At 41.0% G+C, this 27,976-nt stretch overlaps 1 protein-coding gene across 3 annotated transcripts in view; it reads right to left on the minus strand.

Moving 5' to 3' along the window:
• The window catches only part of satb2 (SATB homeobox 2), a 45,367-nt gene that overhangs the window by 13,753 nt on the left and 3,638 nt on the right, over positions 1–27,976 (minus strand). For 2 of the 3 annotated variants that reach the window (XM_086144822.1, XM_086144821.1), the window contains exons 2-11: positions 22,488–22,703; positions 18,609–18,794; positions 8,593–8,719; positions 7,593–7,716; positions 6,854–6,956; positions 5,384–5,434; positions 4,714–5,303; positions 3,261–3,473; positions 2,957–3,043; positions 1,865–2,017 (exon numbers count right to left, since the gene is read on the minus strand). In XM_086144822.1, coding sequence (XP_086000948.1) covers positions 1,865–2,017; positions 2,957–3,043; positions 3,261–3,473; positions 4,714–5,303; positions 5,384–5,434; positions 6,854–6,956; positions 7,593–7,716; positions 8,593–8,719; positions 18,609–18,794; positions 22,488–22,659 — 1,806 coding nt within the window. In that variant the 5' untranslated portion in view covers positions 22,660–22,703. The remainder of the gene's footprint in view (positions 1–1,864; positions 2,018–2,956; positions 3,044–3,260; positions 3,474–4,713; positions 5,304–5,383; positions 5,435–6,853; positions 6,957–7,592; positions 7,717–8,592; positions 8,720–18,608; positions 18,795–22,487; positions 22,704–27,976) is intronic. The other variant, XM_086144823.1, reaches the window with a different exon arrangement.

Raw genomic sequence — 27,976 nt, forward strand, 5'->3', positions numbered from 1 at the left:
GACAGGTGGCAGCTGCAAAGGAAAAAAATAGGCCATACGTCTAGTTTACGCAACCGCACAATGGGACATACCGGATGTAAAGGCACGTTGATTAGTGCAGTCGATGTCAGGTTGTTACCATGGCAACCACTGGTCAAGAAAGGCATGTAAGGGTTTGTCTCCCCCCTGTGTTTAGAGGGTTGGACGTGTTGTTATATTAGTTAGAAGAGCAGAAGTTTCCCCTTTGTTCCAAGGCTTTATGCTGAGTTCAGCAAAGCTAACTGGGCTCTTGATGTGCAACTCTGATATCTCATTAAGAGATAAAGAGAAATTTCCCTGTGTGGGAGCAAGAGAGGCCCAAAGGAACAGTTGTAAATGGTTGGACGGTTATAAGTTTAAAAAGTTGTGAGCGTGCAGGTTTGTGCGAGCTAGGTGAACTATAGGAGAGAGGGATGGGGAGGAGGGGGAGATAGAGAATATTCAATTATATCTGCTAGACTGGTTCTGTTTGTGACACCAGCTGTTGTGTTCAACCAGCCACCTTGGGCAGCATGCAACACTAATAGCCTGATCATCTCTCTCTCTCCCCATCCTCATGGCCAGCTGCAGCAGATGGGTGCACTCAGTTGTGACCCTCAGCCACCACCACCCCCCCAGACCCAAAAACCTGGGGGACCTCATGAAACACACACACACACACACACACACACACACACACACACACACACACACACACACACACACACTAATGTTCATACACTGTCTACAAAACGCAACCATCAACAACTTATTGCCCTTCTCACGCTTCCACCTGGTGACTGACTACCCGTATAACCAACTGGTTGAATAACCACCTCTGTTTAAACCAAGGTATGCCCTCCCCCGCTACCTCTTTGTAACTGTAAATAATATATGATTTTAAAGTATTTTAACATCTAGTCGCTTTGGTAATGATCAAGAAAAATTGGAGAAAAAAAGTCTTTATTACAGTATTAAATATCTGTAACATATTGTTTAACAATTGCCATATTCTTTGTGATGCACTGTAAAGCATTTCGTATGAAGAAAAAAAACAGCTGAATGGCTATGGTGACAGAAATCATTGAAATAAAACCAAAATCAGTGTTGGTATCTCAGCAAAAGGAGCTAATTTAAGAAAATCGGTGTCCCTCCTCCTGGAATATAGGTCATTGAAATAGAAACCAAAATGTCCTTGTATTATTTTTTATTTAGTGAAAGCTGAAAAGGGTGATTTTGATGTATATAACATGTGAGGTTTAAAGCGAAACTATTTGCTCACTATTTTCACATTTTTACAATTCTGCAGTTGTTCTTTATGTCTTCCCTGGCACTGATATTGACCTCTTCGTCTTATATACATTTTATCAAATCTGTCAAAAAGTGATGCATTCCAGAATGACCTTCTGATTCAATTTGCCCTGAACAAACTTTAACTGGAAATGATTATCAAAAAATGAATTACAACTTTTAAATCACATTCAAAGCTTCCTTTTTTTTATCAAAAATATAAATCCAGATATGGCTTCTTATTCCACAGAATAAATTTTCTCACCTCACTAAATAGAACATGTTGGTGTGAATTTATCTTCAAAAGAATTACCGACAAATTTATTCAAATATCGTCATGCACAGATTAATGAAAATATCAGCAGTGTTTGTACTTTTAAGTTGTTTATAAATTGTTGCTGAAGGTTAAAAACACAATGTATGTTGTGCGCTGGGTTGCTTTCTCTCCCAAAGGATCAAAAAGTCAACAAAATACAGACATTTAAGATTACAGTTGAGGTAAAGTGTGAAATATAAGGCCATATGTTTTACTGCCTCTGTTATAAGCCGTGTCTGTGTCCCTGCTTTCCCCTCTTACCTGACTCTTGTTGGCAGCTACCTTTGCAAACAGAGCTTGGGACACCTTGGCTCTCTTCATCTCCTGTTGGATTTCGTCATAGATGCCAGACGTAATGTTGGCCAGCGACTCCAACTTGAGTGGCAGTTCAGAAACAGGGCCAGACGATTTTGGCTGCGAGGGAGAGGAAACGGTAAGTACAAATAAATGCAACTTTTTGTGGTTAATGTTTCAAGAGAAATTAAAAAAAAAAAAACTGTTGGACAAGACTGGATAACAGGAAACATGATTAAGGCACAAAGTGGCCATTTAGTGAACTGAACGTCACAGCTATGAGTCAGGGAAGACAACGTGTCAATTGCGGTTGTTGCATCACCAGCATGAGAGTGAGCACCTTGCCATACAGGAGAATTTAGAGTGGGAATGTATTGCTTAGAAAACACAGTTCGTGATTTAAATAGTCTTGTTCACCTGTGCAGCTTATTAATCGAGGACTGTAATGTATGACACTACCACTAAATCCGCTCAGAGAACATTATCAGAAGATAATCAGGCAAGTCGCTCCCAGATATGCAGCGCCCTCTGAGCATCAGCTGCACATCTGCCACACACGTCTCCACATGACATTTGTTTACAGATCGAACTCATTAAAGCCTTCTCTTTTGTCTTCCTCTGTTTCTGTTTGAATGAACATGTATTGGCTCTCGGAAAGCTTGTATACACAGTGTTTGAAGTCCCCCGCAAGACATGCACAGGCTGGCCCGCTTACATTCCCGCAGTGTAAACGATGCTGAGATAATTTTTACATAGACATAATAAGAATAGAACACAAATTCACTCAGAGCCATGAATGGGCATCTGCTCTGACATCAGAGAGTAGGTCTTATCACTAGTCACTACTAAAATGTCATTTGCAGATGGAGAGAAATTTCTAAAATCTTCATAATGTCCTTTATGTTTACAATATGCTACTATGATAGCTTTGAAGTTGTTTTTTCCATTATAAATGGATTTTAACAGGAGAAAAAAAAGACTTCAAAGCCTTAAGGGGAAAGTACACACCGGGGTGCATTAAACTGTGTGAGGACATGTATAAGATTGTTGATAACTCACCGAGTTGGATATCTTGGTCTTGTTCTTCCAAATGGAGGCCCAGGTATCAGGGGTTATCTGGTCATCCAAGCTCCTCTCCCAAACTTTCTACGAGCACACGCACACAGACACAGGGCGAAGAGTCTATATGACTGAAGTCTGAACAGCAGAGTGATCACTTATTAAGGCTTCATAAATAGTGTGCTCCTTCCTTGCTGCACAGCTCGGATCCTACTGTTCCACAGGCGGAGGCCATTTGGAACTTGGTGATGACCAGAGAGATGGGCCCAGTCCAACATTTGGGGAGAATAAAGTTGGGTGTTACCTGTGAAAGGCGCGGAGCTCCAGGGTTGGAAGAGTTGGAGGGAGGAAGGCCGACTGAGGGGTTCATTGTTCGCTCCCTTTCTTCCTGGTAGATCCGATCCCTCTCATTTTCGGGCAGATTGAGGAAATTCTGCATCGCTTTTAGATTCACCAGCAGGGATTGAGAGGCAGTGCGAGGGTCCTCCTCCTTCCGTAGGATCTCAGACAGTAAACCCTGACAGGGTCAAATTAACACATTCGGACTTGGTAAGAAAGATACAATACATTTTAGCTTCAGTCTGCAAAGTAAAGTAAAGCACAGTGAAACTAATTAAACCCAAAACAAATTCAGTTTTGTCTTCAAAATCTTGGAAGGTAAAGTGTGTCTGTTGTCTATTGTCATTGTAGCATAAAGGGCCCATTGTTTATAGTTTTTATGATCATTGCTAAAATGGTCAAAATGTAACTGGAAGTATTCCTTTTGAGTCAGATCCAGCACTTTTTGTCCTCCTTTATACATTTAAAAAAGAAATATGGCACATCATCAGTAATTTACTTGAGGTTTGACAAACTGCTAATGGAGCAGTGACTGAGTAGTCCCCTTTGAACAGGTAGCATTACATTTACTGTAATATGCAAATAAGTGACATCTCTATATGGGGTTTTGTTATATTTGTTATTAAAGCAACTCCTTTTATAACAGTCATCACATTTGTCCATTTGGGATATTTTGGTAGGAATTATAAAGCATGGCAATCAATCAATCGATCGGGTCTGTCTTAGAAGAGTGAGTATCTAGATAGATAGATAGATAGATAGATAGATAGATAGATAGATAGATAGATAGATAGATAGATAGATAGATAGATAGATAGATAGATAGATAGGTACATACATGCATACATGCATACATGCATACATGCATACATCCATCCATTCATACATACATACATACATACATACACAACACTTCTTAAAAACACCTGGCGTTAGTGGGTCTAAGAGCCACCTCCTATTACATTGATCTAATGAGGCATGTGGTAACCATCTTAGCATACCCTGAATGCATCAGGTGTCTGTGCAAGAGCGGGAGAGAAGACCTAATGACCCAGCAAGCAACCCTGCCATGTTTCCACTAATCCTACTGAAAATACCTCCAAGGTGGGTAGTAGAAAATTGGCCAGACCATGTGTGAAAATGGTTTATAAGCAGTCATGATCTCCATCAAATACAGCAATTGTCTATGTTCATCTGCTACGCTGACATGATTCAAGTTCAAAATGTAGAAAATGTTAGTAGATGGATCTTTTGCTATACATGTCACTGGAGGATCAAAAACATTCATCTTTCAGATTATGTTACATCCATGTTTTGACTTCTTGTTTAAGTCAACATCAGCATTAGTTTCCTTCACATGATTATTTTTCCACACCTTCTGCTAATCTTCTTGACCACAACCTCGACTGTATTCCTACCTGTGTGCGGTTGAAAGCCACACGGGCGAACACGGCCTGGGAGACACTAGCTCTCTTCAGCTCATCTCTGACCTGCTGGTAGATCTCAGAGGAGACTTCAGCTGCCGAGGGGTTGCTCCCGGGATGGTCACTGCTTGCTTTGGATGAGCCACGAGGTATGGGCGGGTGGTTGAGGAACTGCTGATTGAGGGCCTGGGGGTGCTGGTGGGCCAGCAGGCGGCTAACAGCTAGCTGTTGGTTGATGAGGTGGGCCATGGCGAGCTGTTGACGCACCAGCTGCGGGGATAGTTGAGGTGATAGCAGGCCACCTGGACCCAGCAGGGGCTGGAGGGCACCAGGCGGGGGCGGAGGAGGTGGTGGAGGTACTTGGCCCGTGCGAAGAGGAGGGCTGTGGTGAAGGGGGCCGTGGGGTGAGGGCTGTTGCTGAGGAGGAGGCTGCTGAGGTTGCTGGGAAGGTGCCTGTGGCTCTCCGGATCCTGCCTTCAGGATAGGGCTGCTGAGACCCAGGTGACCCAACTGAGCCAAGCTGGCCATGTGAGGAGGGGGTCTCTGACCGAGGACGCAAAAATCTGCCATGTTGTCTCTCTCGACTGCAGCGGAGACAGAACAGTCAGCAAGTTAAGACCATTTTATGAAACACGGGGTTTCGATGTATGAAAAGATCTCTTACTTTTGATGTCCGCGGCATCTCGTCCAGAACACATCTTCTCCAGGTAATCGACTGCTCAAAGGAAACAAACATGCAGATATATTGGTATGAGTGACCAGAAAACCTATAAATCATGGGTCATTTATTTAAGAGGCTTTATTTTGCTGAATAGCATAGAATGTTATCAGTTCCTTCCCATCTTAGGTTACTTCTGGCAGATTGCAAGTCTGACGCCAGATTCTTATATGAGATGCAAGCAGTGGCCAGCAGGCTTGTTGTAAATTTTTACACGGGTGTCAAATATTAAACCATGTATTGCGGCAGAATGTGTTCAATGGGCTTTCTGCATAATAAGCCTGAATTCAGCTGAACACAACACAGACCGTTTTCAGATTTGCGGCCCCATATTTGAAAGCAGGCGGCAAGGGATGCAGAGCCAAATGATTAGACTGAGTGTCTTTTGAGCGGGATAGGTCCACGCCTGGGGTTGGACATGTGAACAACCGCAAGGCTCCATTGGCTGTGATTTATAGCCCTGTGTGGGATCTCACCCAAAACTCCTGCTGCACTAGATGGATTTATTGCTCCTGATCATGCTTAAATAACAGGCATCACAGATAAAGTGTTAAATTCTTTTTGCTCTCTGCAAGCGCAAGCTACCTATGTGTGATCCTAACTCTGTTCACAGACCTGGACTGCTGTGAAGTCACAGTTTTAGGACTGCGCAGTTTCTGATGTTTTTCCTGATATGTGAACAGTGCAAGCAATGGTGCTTTCTGTATATTTTTGAGGTTTTGTTCACTCCTTACACTGGAACAACAGTCGAGCGACTGAGGCCAATCAAATTGAACCAACAGCAAATTGGCATTCCCACAGAACTAGAAAAAAAAACATGGTCAATTTGAAGGGTTGTAATTCCCTAGAAAAAGGATGTGGGATATCAGGACGCGTGATAGCCATACCCATGTATCAGTATGGGTTTGTAGTCTGAAGTAGACATACTAAACTTTTCACGCTCATGTAAAACCACCCTTGGCACTACAAACCCAAACTTTATCTGACTTTGTCTGCAAAGTTAATTGTTTTTGTGGTCTTTCTTTTGCCTTTTTGAATCCTGACTCACAGCTGGTGATGTGGGAACATGCAGTCAGCGATGGGGCTTGAGTATCTGTGTCTGAGTCACCTTCCTCTTCACATGTACATTCTTATTTAAATTAAAGGGAAGGTGCAGTTTATAAGCTGCATGTCTGTTAGGTGTTTACATTGCATGTTCAGAGTAATCAGACGGAAACCTCTTTGCGGGTCGTGGAACTGGGGAAGCACCAGGTACATATTTCAGGCAATCGGTTTCAGTATAGGGTGGTATGGTTTTCCAAATTATTTGATACCCCAGTAATTATCCCTGTATGAGTTATAGACCAGACCCACGTCTTCCATAATATCTCAGGTCGCAACAAAAGTCATGAAATGTTCAGTCTGTCTGAAACTCACCTTTGATTTTCTTATACTTCTTGTACCAGCGGCCAAACTCCTGACACTTAGCAGTGGAGACATTGGTGTAGTAGGAGCTATTCACAATAGAGGAAATCATACTCTGTCAGAGAGAAGAGAGGGGAAAGATAAATTAGTAACCAACAGAATATGAAATGTTTACAGTCACGCAACAACCACATGGCAACACACACACATATAGAACACACATAGCAGAAATAGACAAACAGTAATCATGATGGAAACTTGAGCCAGAACAGTGCAGACAGAGATTCTCCCGCGACACACACATATGCTTGCAATTGATGCTACGATCAACACCCCCACCAGGGCTCCGTTTAAGCGCAGGATGTGCACACATGCACACATACGTGCGAATAAATCTCTTACACCAGTGATTAGGCAGAGGAGAGAGAGCTAAAAGTGCAACTGGGGCTGGGGGGTGTTGAAGACAGTCGAAGACAGTTGACGAAGTTGTTGGGTGGAGTCTTACAGACCATCAGCCAGAAGCATGTAATATTTGTTTCTAAAATTTTAATTGCCCAAATGCATCTCATATGAGCGCTGACCTCAGTTCTTTACCCAGAGCACAGACTGTTCTAGACACACTGTATTCAGTTTGATGATGGGAATGGACAAGGAAATAACTTTGGATACTAAAATGAGATGTACCTAAATAATATTTTAAAATGCAAAGCTTTGGAAATCACATGGGCTGATGGGATATCGGCGACGTTACCTGAGACAGGGGGCACTCTTTCGCCAGAGTGCTTTGATTCATTTCTTTCAGCAGGTCCTTGAGCGCATTTCTTACTGTTGCATGGTTCCACTGCTCGCAGGGTAAGTCCTCCAGCTTTGAAAAACTACATCAAAAAGAGAATGACGTTTTTCAAGCAGGTAAACGTCTTGACGAAAAAAGTCATTTCCCATATTGTTGATCGGACATTGTGAAATGACTGGGTGAAGATGTAATCGTAGCTTAGCATGAGGATGGGAAACAGTATGAATTGAAAATAGAGCTACAGTTCATAAAAGGGAGACATAAATTGGGTGGATTATTGTTTTTCTGCTAATCCAAGTTAAGTTACCAAACTATTGGGGCTTCATTTTACTTCTTACTTCGTTCAAAAAGTGAATCAGTGTATTTACCGTACACCAACAACACAAAAATTACCCATTATACTTCCTGTCTCATCCTCGGCCTCAAACCAGCACTTCCTTGTTCTACTTGTCTTTCTGGAGTTTTCCTGTTTTTTATTTCATTTTAGCCACAAAATAAATCATTCGTACACTGAGCGCAAACTATGCCAAGGCACTGCCATTGCCATGGATACATTCACAAACACCTAAACAAACATGTTTGGTATGCGCCAAGACAATAACAATTGTACGCCTCTCATCTGGAGTCTATCTGTTTTTATCTGCCCATCAAGACATTACTTTACTTCTCCAAAGGAAGAGAGAGCTCCCGGCACACTGGCTCTCCTTGATGGCAACAGATAATAGACCAGGTCTATTTGACTGTACTTTTGTTCCTTATTAGTAACAATAACACACGTAATAGATGTGATAAATATCAAGTGACACTGTGCGCAGACTCAGACTCTGTATACCTGCGTGTCTTTCGTGGAATGTTTACTCATTTCCAGAAGCGGCCTTAGCCTCTGAGTTTACACTGATATTTGTGTTATCAGAAATATATCTGAATATATCCAAAAAGATGTAAAACAGAAAATGACCTTTGCAGTTGGATGCGTAATGTGACCATGTGGTAAACCTCCATCAGCATATCAGCCACTGTGGCTTCCGGAGCGTCTGTCAGAAAGTGGATGGGCAGAGGGTTCCACCTCCCCACCTTGATGATACCTGGATGCAGAGAGGAAAGACGGAGGGAAGACATGTTTTTATTCGCCCTGCCGCATCTCCTTACAGGGGGCCTGCCTCGACTAGCCTTCCAAGGACCACACTGGTGGATATCAGCCCAGAAACTGATCTGCTGTCACGTGACTTTGACTGCATGAAGATATAAGGATAAAAGCCTAGAGACCTCAGCGTTCCTTCAGCAATCACTATTTTTCATTTTGTTTTGTGCTAAAATCTGAGAGCTCAGGATCGTATTTGTCATATTTTGTCATATTTGTATACAGTTACATTTCCACAGCCACACAATGATTTTATTTGCTTGCAGCACTAATTACCAGAAAGGAGTCTGCTTACTTTGCCAGAAAATGTAACTTATATTTCTATCCAAGGCAGCCCACGATTTTCTCTGCCCAGAATTGCCGTGTTGCCAGGCAATGTTGTAAGTTCTGTAAACATAATATTCTAATTTTTTTTTTTCGGAGCATGTGTGGCGTAGTTTTATAGACAGGACATGCATTCCTTCTCATAGTGAAAGATTGGGACAGTTTCAGCCGGGTTTTAAGCAGATCTGTCAAACTCATCAACTCTCTAAAACAGTTTTGCCCTTAAAATGAGAAAAGACCGACCAGCAGAGTTTATTTGATAGGTTGCGAGATATTATATGTATCATCTATGGGACATATTCCACATTGTCATTCAAATTCTAGATAACTCCTAGATGACCAATGTAGATTTTAGGATGCATTAAGTACCCAGTAACACCTAAGGCAGTGCTAAGACCTCAAACAAAAAATGTTGTTGGACGTTTTCACATGCAGTGAAGATCAACCCTTAGACAGCAAGCAATGCAACGCCATATCAGAGGCCAAAGTTATTAGCTCTGGCTATACCAATTCACACAGATTAGGTATATAAGTAAATCAAACGATGGGACGCCAGAACCAAGTCACAGGTCATATAACCAAAAGCTCCAGGGCCGTAAATTTCACGGTGGACTACTTTGAATTTATGCGTTTCATAAGAATCTCATCACGCTCCCCTCTGAGTGACGTCATGCCACGTGGTTACGCAACGCATGGCGATAATGCTTTGACGTGCTGGACCCATTAAGAAGCTAGTTGATAAGGACTGATACTGAGAAACAGTTCGAGGATAGAGTTTTGGATATCTTGTCATGGCGGTTGGTTAGTTAGTTTGAAGGAAGTGTGTATGTTAAGTGACATCTGGTGATGTAAATGTCACTTTTTATCAACGTATCACATCCATCCAATTTTATTACCCATCGTAATCTAATACACAAATGCCAGCAAGGAGGGGCATCTTTAAAAAAGCCTTCCAAGAGTGAATTAATTCATTTCTTCTTTTCTGGGGACGTCTATTTGGCAAACAGTTTTACAAATATGTGTCACTCTGACGGTTGTATAACTAAGGATGCTCATGCACTGACACACACACACACACAAACTCAAGCATGCACGTCTACATATGTTTGCACAACTACGCTGGCACTCACACACACACATGCAGCCTTGCACGTATACACACTGGTACGCCCACACAGACACACAGATGATGGACACAAATTCCTGAATTGCACTGAAAATATCCCAGATACAAATGCCTCCTTTGTGTTGAGGCAACCATTATCTAATATTCTGTGGTGGCTTAAGTTGTTCTAATGTCATCCAAAATTACACACGGACAGAGAGAGGGGAGCTCTAACTGTGTAATCTTTAACAAGCGTGTTTTTATGAATTGGTCCGTGTTTGCATGACTGCCATTCTGTAGCACACTGACGCAGTTTAGTATCTACCTCTTGAATTGTCTGTATTGAATTGGCTGGGAAGAAATGCAAAGCTTCCCCATCCAAGTCTCTTACTCTCTCTCTCGCTCTCTCTCTCTCTCGCTCTCTATTACACACATACACACACACACATAGGTTTTTTCATGGGGACTGGCTTGAGCTGTGAAAACTAAACAAAGCTAATCACATTACTATCCTCCAAATGAAATCCAGACGAATCCTGAGAAATCTCCCTCCCTCTCTCTCTCTCTCTCTCGCTCTCTGTCTCACTCTCTCTCCTTCTCCACTCACCTCATCCAGAGTCCTCCTCTCTCCATTTATACTTCCTCTCTTCTCCTCACCCCCACCCCTCTCCCCTTCTGATCTTTCTGTCCCTTGTTCTTTCTTTCAGTGTGTTTATAACCAAGTTATATCTTTGATTTCAGCCAGGCCAGACTGTGTTCTTCATTATCTCTCCATGCACAGGGTCCATCATTTAATCCACTATGAGTAGGATGGGCTGAAGCCCTCAGGGTGGGAAAAACCGCCACCAAGACGACAACCCAAACAGAGCCCGTTAGCCATTCTACGTCACTTTTAGTTAATCTGGACTACAAGAACGTCATTTTTATGACAGGAAATTTTTGTATGCCATTTGAAAAGTAATGCATTACCATTTTCAGATAACATGTTTATACGTAAATACTTTACATTCAGAAACTACCATTATCGGATTGGGATTTCAGCTATTTTACATACTGCGTCCGCATTGTTGCAAATAAAAACATCAATCGCCACATGGAATTTCCCATGTGGCGTACGAAATTTGACAATCCCATAATCTCAATTGCTAAAGCCTTTTCATCAGTTTTTCACTAGGAAAAGATGCAACACAATGCAATTTACAGAGTCGGAATAAGATATTTTGATTGTGTTTTTCTCCTCCTGTCATTTTTTCTCTCGTAAATGGCTTGTGTGTTTGTGTGTTTGTGTGCTTGTGTGCGTGTGTGTGTGAGTGCTGGGGGGGGCGCTAATGCCAAGCTGGGCGGAAGCAAATGCGTGAATAAGCAGACAAACACAAATTCACAGAGGACACATGACAACACACAGGAAAGTGGACATGTACATGTTTCCCCTCGCATGCCAGCAGACGCATGCAGTCACACGCTCGCAGTGTGATGGCAACCACATTAATAATTGATCCATCATTTTTGGTCTGCTGTTCAATGGGCTCTGCTTCTTGTCCACATTTAAAAAGTTGAAATCATTGTTCCCATTTCCACATTAAAATTCCACCTCCCAGAGACACGCTTTTATGTGGCCAGCTGGTGGCTTGGCTTATGTCTGTGTGTGCCCATCCACATAAACGCATATCCATACACAAACAGACACTCACGTCCCCGACTCGTCTTCGGTACTCGTGCAGGCACCCATGCGCAGATGTCTGCAAGCGCGCACACTCAGTAATCCTATTGTCCCTCGCTGGGATCCAATGTAATGGTCAAAGACGCTGCACAAACATAAAGGGCTACTTGGAACCTCAACAAGATTGCGCATTGGGAGCACGTTGGGAGTACGTTGAGACTGCCTCACCCTGTTGTCCAATAATAAATATCACTGTCAGTGTGATATACTTTAAAAGGATGAACATGTAGCTCTGTGGTAGAGCGCATGTTTTGCATGTATCAGGGTCAATCCCTGGAAACTTCAATGTAAGTTGCTTTGAATAAAAACATCTTCCAAATGACTGTATTCTGTATTCTATATGTGAAAAATGGGGGGAGGGCCAATGTGATGTAAAAAAAAAATTAATTAATTCCCATTGATCTGACACATTTTAAGATATATAGAGAGAGTTTCTGGCAGGTGAATTTAAATCTAATCTCAATGAGATTCATCCACACGTTTGACTGATGTATCATCAATGAACAAATAAATAGCAAAGTAGACATTGGGGATCATGGGGAAATGGCAGTTGTCACTGCAAAAGCAGTAAACGTACAAAAAACAGCCACTTTTATGGTAAACCTTTTTTTTGTAAGGTATCATACTTTATGCAGGAAATTCCACAGTGCATTTAACCCATCCTGGATGAACCATGAGCAGTATGCAGCCCCTTAGCGGCACCAGATAGGGGTTGAATGTCTTGCTCGCCACCACTTCAACAGGCTTGGAGGAGCAGGGAATTGAAGTATTCAGTTCCAAGGACAACCACTTTAACACCCTGTGACACACCGCCATACGCAAACATACACATTACCCAATAGGGGTTTGTTTATCAGTAATATTGTCCCCAGAATAGGACATTTTGCTTGTTAAAAAAAAAATTCTGATTCCGGGCCCGCTGACACAAAATAACGCAAAGATGATAAAGCAAAACTTGGGGTCTCAGGCGGTTGAATATGAATATAGATGCCAAACTGGTCCAAGAGGCAAATAAATCCAAGGGCCAAGACAATAAATGATGAGTACTCTTGCAGTTCAGGGAAGGGCTGCAGCGGTGACCCTTGGTGGCATGTTAGACGTGGCACTGCAACAATGCCGTCTCCCTCTCGCTGACCACTGTTAACTGTTCACCAACTGAAGACGTAAAGTACAGGTCTGTGCCCATCCATTCTATAAAAGCCTTCAGACCCTTATAATTGAAATAAACAATATCTCCCAGTTAATTACTGGCCTAAGCTAATTAAAGAAAGGCCGTGGTCCTGAGCTGGGACTTTAAATACATGACTGGGACACAAGAATGCAGGACACAATTCAAACAGGGAGAAAATAGCTGGGACTCTGTGTAATTTTGGTTGTGGACCGCAGGGGAAAAAATGTATAATTTAAGCCAGAAATTATTCATTTAACATAAACGCTTGTTTTAAAAAACAAAAAGTATTCATTTGAGAGAAGCTGGGGGGATGTCTATTTTGTCTGTGAAACTGTGTGGATGCATTCTACGCTGAGTGTTTGTAAATCGGAGTGGGAGGAGCATGTGCAAAAGGACCTCAGTGCGGGTTAGATAAAGTTTATGTGAGTGTATAATGTGTGTGTGCGTGTGTGTGTAAGTGAACTGTGATCGGGTTATGTTTGTGTGTAGTTGTGATGTCTGGCCTTTGAATCCCCTGGTATTTTGGAGAAGAGAACATTGATGTGGACACCAGCGTGGCTCAGTGTTCCCAGGCGCAGTGAGAAAGACCAAAACAGCAAGGTTAAAAAGTGCCACTAATGGCCATCATGTGAAACCCTAAGGTGTTGCTTTCTCTGCCAGCTCTCCCTAAAATCTGTCAATCGTATTTCTGAACTTTTACAACTAAAACGTGCAAAAATGTTTTTGTTTCCTTTTGTGTTTACCGGAAGGACTGACGCCTAAAAGACGCTGGGTTGAAATCAAGGTTTAGGAGCTTGAGTGAATAAATAGAGTGTAACTTGGCTTTTTTATTTAAGCAACAGTAAGTCGGGTTAATTATAAGCTCTTTTATCTTTCAAAATAGTCCTTGGGCCTTGTTTTGTGTTGCTTTAATTTTAGGGATTTAACATGTGATCCTATTTTGTTCAGTTGAGATCAAGATCAAGCTGTCTCCCCGTGGGGAATTCTGTGTTTGACTCCACGCTTACAGTCCTTTATATTCTTCCCTTTCCTTTTTGGCGAAAGTGGGTAAAATCATTGTGCAATTGGTGAACTCGTCTCGTCCCTCAGTCTCGATATGCCAAAAATTGCCAAAGAACTGATGGATGAAATGTGGTTGCATAACAGGTATCTTTTTTTTTTATTTCCCGTCAAGAAAGAGACAGTTTCAGAGCCAGGAGGTCAATCACCTTGGTTTAGTATTTGGCACTAGATTGCTCACATTCACTTTTGTGCATCAGTTGTTTGACGGCACAATCACGAAAGTAATAGTAAATACAAATGTATATGTATTTAGTTCCATTCTTCTGCTTTGATAGGATTTATTTATGACATTTTTTATTGATGCTAGTTGTTACACATTTTTCTTTATTTTGGTTATCTTTTGAAAAATGATAATTATTTTAAATCTATATTTTTACCAATTTCAGTATTTCTGGTAATGGTTATAATACAACAACCATTTTTTGTTTCCAGTCAATAAAGTGACAGTTTCAGGAGCATCACTTTGGTTTAGTGATTGACAGTAGTTTGCATACATACATTTTTGTCTTTGACCACGCGGTCAAAAAATAACAATAATAATAAGATAAATATATATGTGCTTTGGGGTAATTTATTCTGCTTTAAGCAGAAAGGATTGATTACTGTTATTTTTTAGATAATTATTCTCATGGCATTTATTGCTGATATTTATGTCACAATTATCTTTATATTGAATAATTTGGGGGGGAAACCTTTTTTTAACCAATTTAAATATTTCTTATAATAGTTGTATTACAGGTATCTTTTTATCTTTTTATATTTCATGCCAATAAAGAAAAAATAAGTTTCTGAACCAGGAAGTTAATGACCTAAGTTCAGTGTTTGCCTTCTGCTTTGACAAGACATCATCATGGATACATGCTCATGGTAGTAAACTCTCCATGTGTGCATGGGTGTGTGTGTGTGTGTGTGTGTGTGTGTGTGTGTGTCTGTGTGTGTCTGTGTGTGTCTGTGTGTGTGTGTGTCTGTGTGTGTGTGTATGTGTGTGTGTGTGTGTGTGTGTGTGTGTGTGTGTGTCTGTGTGTGTCTGTGTGTGTGTGTGTGTGTCTGTGTGTCTGTGTATGTGTGTGTGTGTGTGTGTGTGTGTGTGTGTGTGTGTGTGTGTGTGTGTGTGTGTGTGTGTGTGTGTGTAGGGTACACAGGTATGAGAGATTGCGGGATTAAAATTACTGCATAATCTTTATGGTACAGAAATTTGCAGAATTCATTCACTATACTGAGGAGGAATTTTCTCTGTATTTCAGAGGGTCGTCACACTCCTGGGACTTGTGCGATTCAGTATCAGTTATCTGGGAAAGAACCAGAACACTAAACTGTCCTGGAAACAATGAGCCGTCCAGAGGAGTTTGGATGTCAATTTGAAATGAATATTCAAGGCCAGCAAATTGACTCCTGTCCATTTTCCCTGCAGCAGGTTGGACGTGATCATCTGCAACGTATTAAAAGTCAAATTGGAGTCGTCTCCCTTTTTGCCAGGCCTCTTCCTCTTTGTGAAATATCACTGTCAGTCCATTCATATTCACGTATCGGTCCTGTTATACGAATGAAAACCCACTGCTTTCATCAGCCCAGCAGTTTATGCTTCGGGTTGTCAAAGAGTGTTTTGGCGAGTGTTTATGCCGTTATTTCCTTCACCACTGACGAATGCAGGTGTTCTACTTGGTGAGGTACAGATGAGAAACTGCTCAGTAGTAAATTATATTCCACTGAATTCACATTAACTGGGCTGTGTGTGTGTGTGTGTGTGTGTGTGTGTGTGTGTGTGTGTGTGTGTGTGTGTGTGTGTGTGTGTGTGTGTGTGTGTGTGAATGAGACCATAGAAAACTGTGAGTCAGCAGTAGCTCCACGGATGAAAACTATGTGAATTCCCCACATCTCAAACTTTTTTTGATTTTTTGCTCTTTCTGTTGCATGACTCCGGGCTAATTTCAGCCTTTGTTTCATTTTTTTCAAAATAAATACTCCATTTTTAGTTTGTAGTTGGCCCTTTTTTTCTTAGTTTGCCTACCGCTCTGCTTTCAGTTTATCCACATCTTAACCTTCAATCAAGGGGAAAAGACACCACAGATGGATCAGATCATCAGATATTGGGTAAACAGGATTTCAATAAAAAGTCCAGCTCTTGGTACAATTTTGAAAATGTAAACAAGCTATAACCTTTCATTTTATGTATTGTTTTCTAAAAGCACTTATATTTTGATAGAAAATAATACATTTTGTATAAATAACTGATGTGCATCTATGCTTATTTTCAATCAGATACATTTACCAAGATTTGCAACATACATAATTAAATTGTACACTTTTTTTTTCTTAGTTATATTCAAGAAAACATTTAGGTGATCTCTTATTTTGTTTACGAATATTTGTGAATTGGTGTTTTCTGGTTATTTTTAAGTTAGTAAAGCAAACACAAAAGATGAAGGATTTAAAAAATAAAAACATGGCTCTCACAAAATTTGGGAAAGATCTCTTGGAGGTATTGGGGAACCTCTATGATACTTTGGTTTCAGTTTGAGTATAAAACAGATTAAATGAGTTTAAGTCGACAGAAACTGTTTAAATGGGAAAAGAGCGCATTTTTAAATCTGACAATAATAATAATGGTTGCACACTTTCGGGAGTTTAGGGTGCAGTATAAAAAGAAATAATAATAACAAAAAATGAAAAGCCTAGCTTGCTCTCAAAGGCAAAGCACAAGAATTACTCATTACTCCAGATGTGGTGGACTGGTGTTTTCTCAATGAGTACAGTAAGAATTTTTTGGCTGTCACAAACTACAAAGAAACAATAATAATAAAACAAAAATGAATGTGATGTTAGCAATTCCTCCTCTTCTCAATAGGAGTTTTTTGTGGCTTTTTTGGGAAAAATTACTTTAAGGTTTGATATTGTTATCTTATTATTTTATCTTTAGGTTTGATATTTTGGGGAAAATATTAATGGATTTTATAAAGCAATTTTCAGTATCACTCTCTTTTTCTTTTTTAATCAAACTTCCAATAATTTCCAGTTGTGTATTTTTGCTTGCATTTTTGAATGCTGTGCTGACCTTTAAGGTGACAAATAGTCAATTTTTTCCCCACAGCAGCTCCCATGATCAAACGTCAACTGAATCCACCGAACATAAATTTAAATGTTGCATCAATAAGTACATTAATATAATAGTTCACCAAATGATCGTTCATGTGAAAATAACATGATTGTTAACAACAATATCATGCCAAGTAAGGTATACAGGCTAAATGATTTATATGTGAATATGATTGAATGGAACGCACAGCCTAACAACACATCTTTTACGAGCCTGAGCCCTGAGTATCGACACCGTGCTCTGCTGCATAGGAGAAAACAAAGGTCTTCAGGTGGGCTCACAGCCTGATAAGAGCCGCTGGCCTTGAGGCAGTAAAGGGATTACCTGCGGCGCTTTGTTTACGGGAGGGAAACAACAAAACAGCTAGCCAGCGATCTCTCGCAAATTGCGTGCCTCCTCGTGAATCTGCAAATTTGAAATCCAACAAGATCTGTTGGCGACAGCACACACATCCACTCAGGAGAAATTTCAAACAGATGGGGGTCTCCCAACATTCTTAGTTGCTTGAAATAGTAGTGTTGCTTGCTGTCACTCCGGTATTGCCATTTGTATCGATTTGAGGCAATTTCCCCACATGGAATTTTCTGCATACTTGAGAAAAAGCAACAGTAAATGGCACTGTCCTTTTGCAGATGACTACCATGTGTTCAGCAATAAATTACAGTTTTTCTTGTCCTATGCTTCATAAACACTTACATGCAGACACACACACACAAACTCATATCCAGGCACGATGTCATTTTTTTGTGTGTTTTTTTTTATTCTGGCAGAGGCATTCCTGACCGGCTCTTTGTTGTGTATTTAATGAGTTTTGCAGGCTTCGGCTGCGTCTCAGTTGTGTGTTTGAAGCATTCTTGTGCTCATTGCTGCTGTGACAGGACAGTGTCTGCTCTAAATCCGTGACCTCGCATCCAGTTTCGTTCGCAAACCGCTGATTAGTGGGACGTCTCCTTTCAAAGATCATTGTTAACCCATGAGCCGTGTGGTATTTAATTCAGAGCTACACTGCTCATGCTAAGTAACAAAGGCAGTGCATTTCACTTTAATTATGGTGTTTTAACAAGATTAGAAGAGAACTTTTACTCTGCTTGTTCTCATGTGGTTCTGGTTGGTTGTCTGCAATGATAATCTGCAAAGTTTTAGTGTTTCTGGGCCGCTTTTTTATCTCAGCTTATTACCGCAGTAGCAGAATCAGTGGTTTTACAGAGAAGCCGGTTTGAGGAAAATATTTTGTTTTTCTGGTTCAGAAGAAGGTTGGAGTTCCCGTTTAAAAAGTCTTTGGTATTAATTCGGAATAGAAGGATGAAGGCTCGTGACACGGCTGATACAATGACGGTGTAGCCTCTGTGTGACTGACCGTGGGCTTGTGCGGCGGAGCTGTGGGAGTAGCCAAGGGCCAGCAGAGCCGTCTCCACCAGCTGAGAGAAGAGAATATCTTTCCTGACCAGAACGAACTCCGCATGCTCCTCTCTCCCCTCACATCCCTCCATCTGAATCCCGCCGTCGGACTGCTCCACCACGCAGAAGACCGGAATCATCAGCCCTGTCGGTGGAGATGAAGGGGGAGAGAAAACGAGGTGGTCTGGTTTTTATTGTCTGCTATCACAACAGTTTAGAGGAAGGAGAAAGAAGAAAGTCTTTATTTTCAGTCACACATCACAATGAAATTCATCCTCTGTGTGTAACCCATCCCCTACAGAGCTGTGGGCAGCCACATGCCACGCCCAGGGACCATCTAGGGCCCGGGCCGGGCCCCTGAGAAAAGTATTAACTTCCTGACATGAATGTCATGACAGGGGAAGCAGCCTTTCGTTTGAACACAGCAAGCATGAGGAAACTTCAAAAACACGAAGTGCTCATTCGGTCATAAAATTATTGATCGAAGTTGATGCTCTACGGATTAATGGCATCAGAACAGATAATAATGCAGCTTCTGGCAGACTGTTAAGAACCAAATGAGACCAAATGTTGCTTATTATTTATACATCAGCACTGACGTCAAATCTTAATACGTCTCAAAGGTTTTGAGTCAGGAAAATGTTTGTTTCTCAAAAATTGCATGCCAGTGTTGGAAGTTTTGATCAGTTTGTGAGACGTGGGTCAGAATGAAATGGCATTGTCTGTCTAACAAGGTAAAGGGCAAAATCTGAGTAAATTTATATTTCCACTGTTTCGGTCGCCTACGTTAAGCAAATATAAATGAGTAATAACTTTAAAAAGAAAGCCAAGGTATTCAAAGTTGCTACAGCTAAATATACTCTTTTAAATGTTACATCTCATATAAGTGAAATAGAATAAGCATATTTCAACAATGAACAATAAAATGAAGGTTATAGAACTAGACCAAAACTTTGGAAATATGTTTCCTTGCCAGGAGTCAGATGGAAAGCAGCCTCTTTATGATCTGTTCAGTATAAGCCTAATGACGGCAGTCATCCACTTAGGTTCAGCCGAACAATCCCAGCAACTTGCGTAATGTAACATGACATCGGATGCCGTCAAATGGTAAATCCATTTATGTGGATCTCTAAGCTGAATTTCCCCTGTAGGTGATACGCCAAGGCTGTACCGCTACCCCCTTGTGTTCAATGGTCACGATGCTCGAGTCAGATCGCCGCCTGCCTGCACATAACAGATGTCATATAGGTTTGACTATATTAAGTGTGTCTTTGTATATTTTTGTCTCTGGTTTAACATCCAAATTTTACTTTGGTAAACATAATACAAACATAGCCCTCACAAACCTTGCATTTGCACTGAGTCAAGTGTCCTATGATTTACCAAGTTGAGTTCTGTGTGTTTCTATGTCGACCGGAGATGGGGCTCTGGCTCTGTTTCAGTAACGCCTGCCAGTTCCTGGTATATTTATGTTAAATGATTAATTCATTTACTATGAATTAACGGAAACATGTAAGTGCTGCTTCCTGCATTGGCTACAACTTTATCTTAATTATCTGTTAGGAAAGGCGTTTGTGGATGATTGAGTATTGTAGAGGCGAAGGGTAAATGAGACTCATCGTCACAAGAGGTCACAAGATCTGTCATCACAAATCTAAAGAAGTGATTAAGTCTTGGAAGGTAAAGCTAAGTCTCATTCTTTTTGTTTAAATCTTTGGAGAATAATTTTTCCCAACGAAAAGGGACTAAACACAGCCACTATTGATTCCTTTAACATGAGAAGCAACTTGTTTACGTTGTATATTACATGTGTTCAATTTTCCTTTTTTTTTTTTTTTTCCCAGGTGAAATTTCCTGACATGATCTTCACCCATTACTGCCAGTGTCCTAAAATAAACATAAGAATCGCAAATCCAGTTGTGAGTCATTATTGTGCAATCAAGTGTCTCAACCGAAAGGATGTAAGGTAAGTTATTAAAACTGTTTTTTTTTTGTTTAAAAGATAAAGATAAAACGTTGAAAAACAAATCTCAAACTATTTTTGTGAACCAAATCAAAAAACTTTTGAGTGTAAATCAAAATTCGCCACCTTATAAGCAGGACTCAAGTTGACCAGAACAGAACAATGATACATTATTGATTGCAATTTTATTTTACTTACAGTAAAACATCTGTCAGTCAGTTCCCTCTCCCATCAGTCCTTGCAAAGCTTTTCAGTTTGATTAAGTGAGAAAGATACACGTTTGCACTCAAGGTCCAGCAGACTGCCTCTGCTATTAACTTTTTAATCCAGAAAACGGTGGCTTTATTTCTCACTTCATCATCTTATTAATGAAACCCCCTTCACATTTCAGTGGAGAAAAGCACTTGTCCAATGTGGTTACAGGAAGTATCCAATCGACAGATTCCTACCCAACATCACCTTTTGGCTGCCACCACTAATATCACTCCTTCCTTTCTGATATCATTTTTTTTCCCCTGAAAGGCTTTTGTTTTCGTACCACCTGTCAACTGGCGATTGATTAAACCTCTTTGAACAAATGATGGAGTGCTAGCATTAGGCAGTGTCCCAGCTCTAATAATCCAGCATGGCGGTGTGTTTTACCACACGGCACCAAACGCATCTACATCTGCACATACACACACACACACTTACCCCACTTACGACGCTTACCCATACAAACACATGAGGTGCATACAGCGTCACCCCCAGAGCCCACCCCCCCGAGATCCATCCTGCTCATTGTTTTAATCAGTCAATTCCTATATTTCTATTTCCTGCTCATTAATCACTCTGCTTCCAGTCCTCCAGGCTCTCATGGAGTGAATTACACACTGGAGCACCGTGCCAATTCAAGTAAGTGAATTTTCCCCAACAGGGAAATATAACTGTCAACACAGAGCGGCTCCCTTCGACCAGCACTCCTCTCTCTCTCTCTCTCTCTCTCTCTCTCTCTCTCTCTCTCTCTCTCTCTCTCTCTCTCTCTCTCTCTCTCTCTCTCTCTCTCTCTCTCCTCCTCCCAATGTATTTCACTTGATCCCTTTTCACCACCTCAGTCTGTCTTCTCTTATATCCTGTGATTTGCCTGCTCTCTGTATGATCTGGTTTGGATCATGTGATGTTGCCCTCAAACCTCTAATCCCACTAATATGTATGGGAATATTAGAATAAGATATATGTTTGTGTGTGTGTGTGTGTGTGTGTGTGTGTGTGTGTGTGTGTGTGTGTGTGTGTGTGTGGCCCCCTCCTTGTGGCAGAAGTGTGGTTTGGGCAAGACACGTTGAGTTTCCTGTCTTCACAGACACCGTGTCATTATTACTGGCCAGCCACCTCATTTTGCACAAAAACCCCTTCCTCTCTCCTCCCTCTGTCTCTTCGTCCGCTCCTTGACGTTTTTCTGTCACACATCCATTCAAACTCTCCCGCTCCTCTTCCTGCAGTCGATTCTGACCTCTTTCCCGCTGACTTTTAATCTATTCACCGTTTAAAGAGCCTATTATCAGCGCAAAAAATCAACCGGGAAAATCTGCTGTCAATGAACGGGATGATATTGGGAAAACAAATACCACCCCTGCCAAATAAAATAGTGGAATATTTGTCAAACATCCAGGCGGGGGGGGGGGTATACGTGCAGGCACGCATGGACCCCCACATAAATAAGAAATAACTTTCACAATGAATGCAGGGATCGATAACCCCGGAGTGAGTTGTGTAAATCTTGTTTATACGGCGCAATCACCTTTATTTGGTAAGCCTGTATTATACAGTTCCCGGCAGGCTTGTAGATTAATAGAGTGGAAAGCGCTCCGCTCTCCCACCGGCATGCCTCTTGCTTACCTCCAAGGGGTCTGAACGGAGCTCCATTGTGGCGTACGCGGGGCCCCGTGGGACTCCCATTTAGCTCCAGTCTGCCCTTCTTCCCCGGCGGGGGGAGGCCGCTGAGGTCTGGGCTGCCTCCTCTCCTCTCAGGACTGTCCTGGTTGATTGGACTCTCCCCCCCTCTCTCCATCCTCTTCCAGACCCCCAGAGGAGCTCCAGCCAGAGAAAAGGAGTCTTAGAAGACATAAGAAATAGACAGGATATAAGTTCTTTCAATCTACTTTAAAATGCTTTGAATCACTTGAATATTTCCATGAAAACGTCACTGTTTCATTCTCGATTCATCCTCATAAAGAAATTGCCCATTCAAAATACCTGCCTCATGAGAGGACCCCAATTCCTCAAAGGACATATCCCTCTGAGTTCTCTGTGCCCAATTTTTCATACTACATAGATTGTTGTCCTAATATATAGCGATGTAGTGGCGGTAAAAGTAAACAATTTTGGGAAACCGTTACGAAATTGTTGCAGCGACGTTTGTGGATTTCTATAGAAGCAAATGTTAAAACCAAGTTATCAGTCGTAACAAGTTACGTGGGAGCTTTGAGTAGTAAGACCAAAAGTAAACACTTAATATAAGTGGTGTAACTATTATACATGAAATAAAACATTTGAGCAACATTTGCACACCAACTTTGTGTTCAAAGACAATGCATATGTATGTAAGTATATGTACTTCAGTCCTTTGGATTCCAAATGGCGAGGAGGAATTACAAAAAGCATAACAAACAAAAGATCCCATCCCAAGAGGTCAAGTTATGTTTAGTTTGTATCTGCTTGTTAAGTAAATAATGGACTATTAGTCATTTTCAAGGATATGTTTTTCATAACCTTGTCAGATTTTACTTTGTGTGTGTGTGTGTGTGTGTGTGTGTGTGTGTGTGTGTGTGTGTGTGTGTGTGTGTGCATCTGAAAATGAAAAATGAAAATGTGGGCGGACCCCATCAACATCTACTGTGTGCTGCCTGGTGTCTCCTGATAGAGGAGTGTCAGCCAAATGTCTAATACAGGGTAATGGCATTCGAAACTCTGCCAGGCCAGACGGGGGACACGCGCCAAAGTATCAAAGAGCAGCCAGCTTGTCCAGGCCAAATGGACTGCTTTTATTTACATACGAGCCCCTCGACAATATCTGCCAGTGTGTGTGACTGAGAGGAGGAGAAACGGAGATAAGAAACGATCAGCGGAGCAATGAAGGGGGAAATAAAAAAAAATCAAGCACGGGGAGGTTATTTTCTATTAGCATATGGAAATGAAGTTAGCGGCGTGGTGTGCGGGTGGAAAAATGACAGAAGGTCCAAGCGGAGTGATTCATAAGCTCCCACCAAATCCGGGGAACCCATAGCTTCAGTGACGGAGAGGCATCCCTCTCATATGACCGATTTTTTTTTTTTTTTTTTCAAAATGACACTCACTTTAAAAAAAAAATCCACTCTGAAAAATTGCAACAATATTTTTGAAAAAAGTGGCAAACTGACAATATGCAATGAAATCACTTTACAAGTAGCATGTCATTAGTATCAAACATGTATGAGCATCAAAATAATTATTATATAATAACATAATTTCCTGTATTTTATTGCATTATGTCATTACTTTTTTCAACACTTTGTAAAAACTGTTACTTTTCAGAGTGCATTATAAATAAAGTTAAACCATAACAAATAAAGTTATGGTAGTTAATAGCACAATAAGTATAACTTCAAGAAGGTACAGGGTGTAGAAAACGCAAGATGTAACGTCCTCAAATGAGGACCGGTGGTGTTGCAAGGTGTTTAAAAAATGAAAAAAAGCATAACCGCTATATTACACATTACGAGTTACACTTATTGGAATGCAATGGGTTGAAGTGTGGGTACAGCGGTGGCTATAATTCACAGAGCAAGTCTTGCTTAGAAAAAGCGAGCCTTTGCAAATAAATCTAACCGCTTGCAATGTTGTAGGTACAATAAAGAACAAAGAAATTTATGGCAGCTATTTGCAGCCAGCTAACCTGCCAGTTAGTGTCACTGCTATTGGAAAGGACCTTCAAAACCAAGGCGATATAAATTTAAGGCTCTCCCGTCTTTGTCAGAAATAATCCTGCAGGGAATGTCTTTATCATGGACAGGTTCTAACCTGTCAACGCTCCCTGGCTATGGACGATCCCTATCAAGACCTGGCCTTCCGACATCTCACCATCTAACCTAGGACACCCACACACACACTATCGCAGGTACGTACAGTTTTCCAGCATCGTCTGATCTCCCAACACATCCTGCTTCAATTGCATTTCATTTGGTATTTAACCCCAGAGATAAAGAATTTTTTGCAGGAATAAGATGTTCCCCCTCAGCGGGAGAAATGCCTGTTAAAGGGTAAACAATGTCAGTGCAGTCAAATTAAGCAAAAAGTGCATTTTTGTGTTTTTAGAGCTAAAATTTTTGGGACTTTACATAAGTGATGGGGCCTGACTATTCCCTGCAGAGCAGTGGTGAGGCTTACAAGCCTTTTCTTGTACACGTAGCTTTCATTCTCATGGAGGGATGGTGTCGGGCTCTCAAACATTTGAGGTGTGCAGCAAGAGTCCATTCTAGAGTGTCCATAGAGGACGAATGTCCATAGAGGATTATGTTTTTGCAATTTTCAGTAAAATAAAGTGCTGTTGTGACAAAAGAGCAAACTGAATAGCGTTGGAAAACGCACTTTACTAATCTGAACATGTCTCTCGATGATTCCCAGGTCAAAATGTCTCCACTGGTTTTGTCCGAACCAGAGTGACAGCTTAACCCTGGAAAACAAAATTTTATTTTACTTGCAATTAAACATCTGTCAGTAATTCAGCTCTCATATCCGTATTTTGTACCATGAAGCTTTTTTGCTTGATTGCAAAATAACGACTGAAAGAAAAATCTGCAGATACGTGTTTCTCCAAAATGATGGATCAGTTGATTAATTGTTACCCATTAATTATCCCCAATTCTTTCTATTTCAACGTTTTGTTTTTCCAATGTACACTAGAGCTTTGGTGTAAACACTGACTTGGCCGCACAATTCGATGTTCACTGCCACAATCTGATAAACACTCGTTTGTTTCATGCAATTATTATGGCCGGGTTGAGCAACACGGTTCGGTCTTTCGAACAAATATGGGTACAATTTGTAGACCGTACGATAGTACATTATCAAGTACTTCATAAGTTACTGCCTTTACACAACAGATATCAGCGTTTACTATATACACTGAGATTGTTATCGACTATCCTAAATCTGTCTTCACTTGCTGAATAAGGTGTGTGATAGTTAAAGTTGTTAATAAAGAAGTGATAAGGGGAACTATTACATATCTGCTATGGAGACAATTTTAATGTCTTAGATAAGGAAGAGGGTCATGAGATGTTTCCCAATGTATTGCGTTTCTGGGCAACGGCCGTTAAGTTCAGCTAAACAATCTCCTCTGGATTCCTCTCTCTCTCACAAGTACGGGTCCCCGTATGAGGACATCCCATCTCGAGTACTCTAACCCAGATAAGTCACTGTACATGTCTTTACATAAATGGACACAAGCAAAAAATATATAAACTTTTATGGTTAAAAGGTGGGACAGGTAACCCCAGCAGGCCCCTGTAAACACTTTAATAGCTCTGTGAACCTATCAAACATTCAAATAAACCCATTATCTCTCAGTGGGAACACGTTTCTTCTCCAAAAGCTGTTCAAAGGCAGTGAATTGGCTTGTTTTCACAATAATTCAATTCCAACTAATGCCAAATAGCTATTTAAAATCCATAGTGACATCTCAGTGTGATTTTGAAAATGGCGAGAACAATTTCAGACGCCCTCATCATCATCAGATATAAGGAGAAAAAAACATTCTGTTCAGTTTTTTTCCCCCCCATAATCTTTGATTCTGGGACTATCCTTGTTTCTTTTGTTGTTTTTTTCTGTTGATAAGCCACTATCAAATTCCACATTATTACACGTTCTAGACATAACAAATACATACTGAGGGCTGAAGAAAAGATTGGAGGGCAAAAATGCAGACACTCCCAAAGAAATGGAAGAGGAGGACATGACAACAAACACACCTATAAACAATAAGTCCCACTCAGAGATGTAAACACACACAAACAGAGGGTAATTCAACGCCAGTCTAAACTCCACAAATCAGACGGCTGACAAACACCAAGCGGTAGTCCCATCCATTTGTAAGACATATGGTCTAATGACTGGCGTAAAGATGTGGGAGCTGCAGGAAGTTGGAACGCGAAAGCCGCTCTGCACACTCCATCTGCCACTATTTCCCCTTTTCTTTTTCTTCTATCTTCACCACTCGCCATCCGTGCCATTACCTTTATCTCACCTGAAGAGGAAAAACACTTACCGTTGCATCCAGCTGTTTTAATGTCAGGCCTCTGTTGAAGCACCATGTACGAAGCGTGAGAATTAAGATTTTTTGGAAAAATGGTCCAAAAAGTCTCCTTTCAAAAAGCGCTGGAGGACTAATCTCACACACCCACACACCCACTTTGTACTAAACTGAGGGCGCACAGGAAGCTAAGAGTGGCTGAGTCTTGAAACACTAAATGGAATAAATGACAATCGCAGGCTTATAGTGACAGAAATTATCCAAATGGCAGGGCAGAATGCAAAATCAACAGCACAGTAATCCCAAAATGTTTGTGAGAAATAAAACTAAACTCTCACACCTCACAATAACATTTTGGGCGTTTAAACCACCGAGCCATGGCTTTTTCTGCTCTAAAGCCTGCGCCTTTAACATGCAATGACAGTGACCTATTATTAATTATTAGCACTGATAACAGCCCACAGAGATGACGCCTCTTGGAAAGTAGAGATATGATCGCTGTTCTCACACCATTTTTATAGCTGATTATTGATGCCTGACATAGGGTACATATACAACCCATTTTTTTATATTCAAATATTGTTAGACGCTTTTTTTAATTATTCCTAGGTAATCTTAGGTGGTCCAAGGGAATTGTACTTTGTCTGTTTCCTAGCCAGCCTGCTCAGGCAGCACCAAGGCTTTCATGAATATATCACCTCAGGAGAGAAGATTATACTTCTGAGTTATTATTCTTGGTTTTCTACTGATAAAATTGCAAAATATGAAAAAGTAAATAAAAATAATGACAACTACAGCCTTTACAAGGCTCATATTCTTAGACTGAATTAAAAGCGAACAAAAATGAAAACACATATGTAACGTCTTATAAAATTATTTTTTTACAGCTTCACCCTTTTTTTTTTTTATTAAAACATTGTTCTTTGAAAAAAGTGTGTGTCCTGGTGTGTGTGTGTGTGTGTGTGTGTGTGTGTGCGTGTGCGTGTCCTGGTGTGTGTGTGTGTGTGTGTGTGTGTGGGTGTGTGTGTGTGTGTGTGCGTGTGCTTGTGCTTGTGTGTGTGTGTGTGTGTGTGTGTGTGTGTGTGTGACATAGTCAAGG

This window comes from Fistularia commersonii, chromosome 4, assembly GCF_037954325.1.
Source record: "Fistularia commersonii isolate RoL2024-O1a breed Wild chromosome 4, RoL_Fcom_v1.0, whole genome shotgun sequence".
Classification (NCBI taxonomy): Eukaryota; Metazoa; Chordata; class Actinopteri; order Syngnathiformes; family Fistulariidae; genus Fistularia; species Fistularia commersonii.